Source organism: Podarcis raffonei, chromosome 6, assembly GCF_027172205.1.
Source record: "Podarcis raffonei isolate rPodRaf1 chromosome 6, rPodRaf1.pri, whole genome shotgun sequence".
Classification (NCBI taxonomy): Eukaryota; Metazoa; Chordata; class Lepidosauria; order Squamata; family Lacertidae; genus Podarcis; species Podarcis raffonei.
In genome coordinates, this window is record NC_070607.1 from 17,981,381 (window position 1) to 17,989,276 (window position 7,896).

Below are 7,896 nucleotides of genomic sequence, written 5' to 3' on the forward strand. Positions count from 1 at the left end.
ATATATAACCTTTGGTCTGAAAGTGATCTGTTCATGGGTTGCAAGAGTTGTCGTCTTATCTATCCATTGATCAAAAGAGGCCATATTTTTGTCCTTTTGTGTGTCAATATCAATCACTTGTAAAGTGATTCTGACTGAAACAAAATGTTGTGCCTTAGCAGAGTAACCATTAAACTTTAACCCTGATCAATTATGTTTAAATAGAATTCCAGTTTTGTTTTCAAACATGCCCCATCCTTATTTTGATCCTCTGTTTCAGGAATGGATATCACATGTTCCCCTTTCATATTATTAAGGATCCTTACTGCTGAATATTAGCAGACACTACTGCATAGAGGGGACATGGGTGGCGCTGTGGGTTAAACCACAGAGCCTAGGGCTTGCCGATCAGAAGGTCGGCAGTTCAAACCCCCACGACGGGGTGAGCTCCCGTTGCTCAGTCCCTGCTCCTGCCAACCTAGCAGTTCAAAACACGTCAAAGTGCAAGTAGATAAATAGGTACTGCTCCGGCAGGAAGGTAAACAGCATTTCCGTGTGCTGCTCTGGTTTGCCAGAAAGCGGCTTAGTCATGCTGGCCACATGACCCGGAAGCTGTACGCCTGCTCCCTCAGTCAGTAAAGCAAGATGAGCGCCACAACCCCAGAGTCATCTGCGATTGGACCTAACGGTCAGAGGTCTCTTTACCTTTACTGCATAGAGAGAAATACAAACCTCTGAAGTGATACTGACAGGGAGTGTCTAAACTTTAAAGCATCCAGTGGGAACCCTTTTTTCCCCAGCGAAAGCCATATTCCCTTGGGGGAATTGGTCAGGGACTGCATACCAGCCATAGGCAAAGCCATAACCAATGACAACATTCTTTTAGGTTAACTAATCCAGAATTAAGACCACTTTGCTTCAGTGGTAAACATCAGATTAGAATTGCCAATTCCAGGCAGATCTGCTTGGAAGGAAACTCCATTTGGACTGATGGCTTTGCAAATAAGCACACCTTTTTCTCTACCCAAATATATCTGCTGTTCTTGAAAGCCAGTGAAAGGAATTACTTTCATAACAGAGTCAAACATAGCAGAACCCTACCTATTTGTTCTTGGCTTAAGAAAAGACTTCTATTCTCCCAGGCAAACAGTAAGGGTGGGAAGGGGAGCAAAAAGGAATCAATTTCTTTGTAGCAAATAAAATGCTGCCCCTTCTACTTGTTCTGAAGCCGTGTAGAAATGTGTTTTGTTGTGAGGGAGAAGGCTAGTGAACACATGCTAAAACACAAGGAAAAAGAAAGGGGGAAATGGACAGGAAGAAATGAACTTTGGTGGGATGGAAACTTCTTCATGTGTGGTCCCAGGGGCTAACCGAGGTGAGGTCCGTGTCCAGTCCGAGGTCGATAATGCGGTATGGAGGCTGTCTGTCAAAGCTGTAGATGGGTCCAAGGCGGGGAGTCGGGTGGGGTCAGGAACTCTGGCAGTAGAGCAGGACAGGGTGCGGGCAGGAACAGGCTAGCAACAACATTGCTCCCGCAACTTGGGACTGGGGCTGGCTGGCTTTTATCTGCCCCGAGGCATAGGGCAGCCCCGGTCCACAGGTGACTCGCCTCTCCTGGCCTGGAGGCGAGCAGTCCTCCTGCAGGAACTTAGTTCCCTCCGCCTCTCTGCCCTGAGCCTCTGTAGCTCAGCAGAGGCTGGAGGGTTACCAGACCCAGAGCAACCTCCTCTTCCCTTGACGGGGCTGAGAGTGGAGCACCTGCAGGCAATGGGTCCTCCATCACCTCAGGGGCCAGAGCAGACTCAGCTGGTTCTGGAGGCGGGGACTCCTATGCGGGCTGGGATTCCTCAGGTTCGGCCTCTGAGTCCGAATCCCAGGCCATCACACTTCAGAAGGGAGCTGCATAAATTGAGGCTGGACTTGCATGTGGCCTCTGGGTCACAATTTACCTACCTATGCAATGCATCACCAAAAAAGATGGCAGTATTACATTTTCATCCAAAGAAATAACCTTAGTAAATTTTACTCCAATCTATACACCTCCCGCAACCCATCTGAGCAGGAAATTAAAAATTTCCTAGCAGGGCTGACCATGCCAACCTTAACTGCAGAGGCGCAAGAATTCGTGGAGAGTCCTGTCACCCCAGGGGAAATAGAGATGGTCCTCAAAAACCTGAAACCACACAAAGCTCCATGCCTGGATGGCTTTACAGCAGAATTCTACAAGAAATTCAAAGAAATCCTTATACCGTACATGACCCACATTATCATAGCGGCCTCCATCCCAAAAACTTGGACCTCCTCCAAAATAGTCTCTACCCCCAAGCCACTGAAAGATAGCCTCAAAATAGAATCATACCGCCCAATCTCACTGATAAATCAAGACTACAAGATATTCGCATCAATCTTGGCTAACTGACTAAAAAGCTTCCTACACAAATTGATAGCCCCAGACCAGGCTGGTTGCAACATAACAGTCTCCATTAGGAAGCTGCAGAATCTGGTTGAACACAGCAAAACAACCAAACTCCCACTGATGATCATGTCCCAGGACATCCTCAAAGCCTTTGATTGTTTGGAATGGAAATACTGCACCTAATAGAGGTATTAACCAACATGAAATTTGGTCCCAACTTCTTACAAATCCTTAAACTTATCCACCTGTGGTTTAACTAGCCATCAAGGGGCGCAGCAGAAGCACCCATTCTCTCATTGCTGAAACAGAGCAGCAGTAGGCACACAGATGTTTGCTGCATAGTATTGCTCAGTTAGGCCAGCACTTCCCTACCTTTCGTCCTTTGATTCTGTTAAACTACAAGTCCCATCACACCTGACCATTGGACCATGCTGGCTGCAGCCAATGGGAGTTGTAGTTCAACAAAAACTGGAGAGCCAAGGTCGGGAAAAGCTGGATTCAGCAATACAGTGTGGCCAAGTACTGATTCACATATGCATATTCATCGATTGATTATGGGAGCACAAAAGCATCAATTTGCACATGCATGGATAGAGTATTCATATCAGCTCACATCGTAAATACTTTTTCGTGTGATGTCTGCTTATACATTCTGATGCAAATGATATGGCGATGAATAACCTAGTGATGGAAATGCATGTGGAAACCAGATGCAAGAACAAGTTCATATGAGGTTATAAAAACTTCACAATAGCACAGGAGTGATATGCACCTATCAAACACGAACCATCCATTTAACATGACTGAAAATCAATGTTCCCATGAAACAAACTAAGGCTACAATCCTAACCCTACTTACTTGAGAGTTAAGCCCCGTTGAATTCACGAGGACTTACTTCTGAGTCAACATGATTACGATTGCAGCCTTATTTCTGAAAAGAATATTTCAAAGTAGGTGTGGTAGCAGCCAAGTATTGTCTCCGGAAGCCTCAGTAGGCTTCGAGATGCAGAGTTGCGTGGATTTATTCTGGAGAAGGATTATAGAACAGCAGTAGACTAGGGCTGGATCTAGACACATTAAAGAAAAAGTTTCAGAAAAACACATTCTAAACTTCCAAAGGGAAATCACGTTGGCCAAAGATGGGACTCGACAGCGCCATCCGGTGTCACAGTGTTATAACGCATCTAAAACACTTTTTCTTTACCCATGTAGCAGAGTCCTAGATGTTTAGGAAAATGAGGTTCAGGTTCATAACTGGCATGTCCTGCTAGAAGAATCAAATGGCAAAATATATTAAAGGCCTCTGCCAATCAGAGTTTACAATACTGGAGTGGATGGGCAAATAGCCTGATCTGGTACAAGGCAGTTTCCAGTGCTCTTAAGTTCAGGGCAAGGCGTGCTACAGAAAACTCATTAGGATGCACAAACAGGTGCAAACACGGCAATGTCACAGCTATTTATAAGGATTGGTTTGCTCATCTGCCTTGTTTTTCTTTTTCATAAGCATATGAAATTGGTGGATGAAAACTCATCACGTTACATCTTAATTACCTGAACTTGCAATTTGACCAACAGATGTGTCCCAAGCGGACATACCACAGTGGCCCCCATTTCAGCTCAACAATTACAGTAGTCCAAATCTCTGCTCTCAGATATTGGCTAGGCAATTTTAGCAAATTAAATGCTACGTACTTCTATACAGTAGTGCACCAACACCTGTGATCTTCAGAAAGTATCCTTTACTGAAGCATCTTGTCTTGAGAAGAAGTGTTGCCTGATAAATCTAGCACGGAGTGTACAAGAATCCACTGATGTCACTTTCACGCTACAACTTAAACAAAACACTATGAACACCTATAAAGACTCCTTAAAATCAGCAGTGCTTCCTTTCTTTAACTTTCATTTGCCAGCAATCAGTTTTAATGATGCAGCCAGAACCATATGTGCACTTTTTACAACAAAAGTGGTTTGCCAACCATAAAAATGGTAGGCGTGAGAGAGCCATGTTGGCCTCCCTTAGAAAGAGCTCTTCCGTTTAATGGCAAACAATTTGCTTTTATCTCTTCAATACTCCTGTTCCCTCACTTCGAGTCAAGAGACATAGCTGCTCCTGCTCCTGATTCATGTCTTTTCTGCCCCTCTTCCTCATAATATCTAACTTAAAACATTGTATGACGCAGCGGCATCACCAGGGATCAACAAATTTTGTCTCGCCTGGGTAGCCAACTCAAAATGTCTTTTTTCCCCAGAAACACAAGGAAAACCAGGAACAATTCCTTGCTCCCCTCTGCAGCTCGGAGCTAAGAGTTACAAAAAAAGGATCTCTATAGTACCAGTTGTTTTACAACAACCAACATATTTGGGATGGTCTTAAATCATTCACCTTCCCACCAGCAGTCAGAGGTTAAGGAACTGCAATACCTGACAAACTTGGCCAACTGGCACAGGTAACTCTATAATTTCATGATTCTATGCTGAGATTCCTGCATTGCAAAGGGTTGGACCAGATTTCTAAAAAGTCCTTGGGGTCCCTTCTAACTTCTAGATTCCACTTACCATATACAGAGTGGTCTCTCTCTTTTTAATTTAGCTATACGATTGGATTTCAAAACTGTCTCTCAGGCTGCAAACCTATACCCACATACCAGGGAATAAGTCTCATTGTACATAATGGGACTTCCATCCAAGGAGATATTTTATAGGATCATACTGATAGTAACACAATTTGCCTACAATTTGCCTTCTGGTTTGCTTTAATTCTGATGCATATTTTCTCCATTTTATTATTTTATTCCATCTTACATAAAATATAAACGAAAAGGTAAAATTGGGGGGGGGGGAATCAGAGAGATCTGCTGCACAAATTTTTGGGACAGTATCTTGGTTGTCCATCTCACTTGGTTAGGAATATTCTCTGATTGTACACAGATGCAATAGTGCTGGGTTTCATGTATCAGTCAGGTCAGGAGTGGGATTAGATGTTCGTTCTAGAGCCATGACTTTCTGACATATTCCACTCAAGTAAAAAGGAATCCATGCAGGTTTCAAGGAACACTGGCAAGATTTTTTGCAATCAGAATCCACCAAGACATTCCCCCCCACACACATTCTGAATTTCAGTGATCACTGTAAAAAGATTCCACCACAGCACAGCATTCATAGGATATCTAACACCTGAGACAAGGTAGCTCAGCCCCATCAGGGAAAGTAGGCAAGAAGAACCCATTCTTAAAATATGGGTCCTGGAGAAAGATATTCTTGTGATCAATACCATTTCTTTTTTAAGACCCTAAGGAGAAATTTGCAAGAGACTCGGCACACCTGAGTGCTGCAGGACTGCTGGAGCAAAACAGGTGTGGACTTTATCATCCACTTGGCAGAAGACCACTGACGCCCCATATAAGAGCAGGATGTGCTTTAAGAGACAGAAGCTTGTAAAATGGACTTTTTGTTTTTAGAAATTTCTCACAACCTGGCCAGAAGAGCACCCACCAACCTGAGGTCGGGATTCATCTTCAGTGCAATGTGGAACAAATACACCATGTTTTTAGAAGTGCATCGCAATCTGAGCTGACAAGCATCAATCACCATGTCATATATGGAAGCAATGCATTTATTATTAGACATCTCTCCCAATATAAGGGGCACGTGATACAGAAGGAGCAATGCTCAACACGGGCACTGGGCTTCAGATGGCACAAGCTGACGGAGAGAAAGGGAGAGGGAGAAGGGGGGAAATCACTGCTAGTAGTTTCATCCTTTCGTCCAAAGGGAAAGCCAGCCTGGGTAAACACTTCAGGGATCTCACACACATCAGAGGCAGATAATCTCCTGCGTGAATTGGGAAGTACTGATGGGCATGTGTGTAGCCTCAGACATAAGGTAAAGGTACAGACATATATCATGAAGGGTGGTAGGAAATGTAGCGTCCACAGATAAGGAAGAAGATTAGTGTGGGATAACAGTGGGATAACTGCCGGGTTGTGTGTGTGTGTAGACATACACACAGACACACAACAGCAGTAGGCTAGACTTTACACGGGTCTGCAAGACGGGCACAAATGCGTGTGCGCGCACGGAAGAGTAACAGGTACAAAGGGCTGGCGCCGGCTCAAGTGACACTGAAATGCCGCGGGCAACTTCGAGGAGCTGATAAACATCAGGGCGCCGCCGCCAGCCTAAGGAAATAAACCCCCTCAGCAAGAACACGCGAGCCGTTATGCCTATACACGAGAAACGTGCGGGTGCAGCTGCGGGCACGCATGCAAGCCCTGGCACGTACGGACAGACGGAGTTGCAAGAGGAACGCTGCATCCCTGCATCATTGCATCTCCAGGCGATGCGTGCTGCAAACAAAGGGCAAAAGTCAACAGGGGCATCTTCCTCGTTTGGAGGAACATCCCCTCGGAGCAGCCTCCCTTCCACCTCTTCTCCAACTCACCTGTCGTCGTTCTGCCATCCCTGATCGCCCAGCAACAAATCCCGGAACCTGTACCTCGGAGGAAGCGGGGGGACCTCGCTCTCCAGATCCACCATCCTGCCTTTAGGAGAGAGGGAAATAAACCCTCCAGGCTGCAAGGTACCACCAGCAGAAGCAGCAGCCAGCAAGCAGACAAGACGGCGGCAGCAGCGACGCGTTTGGAGCCGAGAGAGGAGAGGAGGCGCCGCCGGCGCTGCGGGGCTCTATCTTTTCCCCACAGGTGAGGCTGTAACTCCCCGCCACCTGCTGCGCGAGAGACCCTCCCCCTCCTCCAGCTCCCCCGTCCGGGCGTCTGAAATCGCAACAGGAGGCAAAGTAGGAGGGGGAGAAACGCGCGCGCGCGCTCCCGCGTGCGTCTCAGCCAACCGGGCAGCGCCTTCCGAGGCACGCGCAGCTCCTTCCAGCCGACAACAAAAGGCTCGCCTTGCTCGCTCCTATCCTCTGCCAGCACATCCCCAGCCAGCCATGCAAATGCCGTTTGGAGATGCCGCTGAGAGCGCAGCCAATCGGCGACCGCCCGGGTGGGGAAGCGGAGGTCGGTGACGTCGGCGGGAACCTCGGCCCCTCCACCAATAACGAGCCTCGCTTCATTAGCCGAAGGAGGGCAGAAGGGGGTTTCCTCGCGCAGGCCAGGACTGAGCAAAGTGGCTGGGGGAGAAGCAGCCGGTTAGCAGGTCTGAAAGATGCGCTCGGGATAAACCTGCATCCAGTTCCATTAAGTTCTTTGAGATTATTCCCAAATTAATGAGTTTCCAGGGGAGTTTTTCTCTCCTCTCAAACTGGATTTGCTCGTAGGATCATAGAACTGTTGAGTTGGAAGGAATATCGGGGGTCAGCCCAACCAGCAGCAATGCAGGAATCTCAATATTCATGGCAGGTGAATATCCAACCTCTGCTTTAAAATCTCCAAGGAACGAAAGTCCACCACCTCCCGAAGGAATCCGCTTCACTGTCGAACAGCTCCTCCTGTCAGGAAGTTCTTCCTGATGTTTAGTCGAAATATCCTTTCTGCTGTGCCTT

At 46.7% G+C, this 7,896-nt stretch overlaps 1 protein-coding gene across 8 annotated transcripts in view; it reads right to left on the reverse strand.

Moving 5' to 3' along the window:
* Positions 1-7,401, reverse strand: part of KCNT2 (potassium sodium-activated channel subfamily T member 2) — a 222,285-nt gene extending 214,884 nt beyond the window's left edge. For 4 of the 8 annotated variants that reach the window (XM_053391462.1, XM_053391458.1, XM_053391456.1 and 1 more), the window contains exon 1: positions 6,838-7,396. In XM_053391462.1, coding sequence (XP_053247437.1) covers positions 6,838-6,932 — 95 coding nt within the window. In that variant the 5' untranslated portion in view covers positions 6,933-7,396. Of the gene's footprint in view, positions 1-6,837 lie in introns of all 8 variants that reach the window. The other 4 variants (XM_053391460.1, XM_053391459.1, XM_053391457.1 and 1 more) reach the window with 2 other exon arrangements.
* Positions 7,402-7,896: the final 495 nt, after the last annotated feature.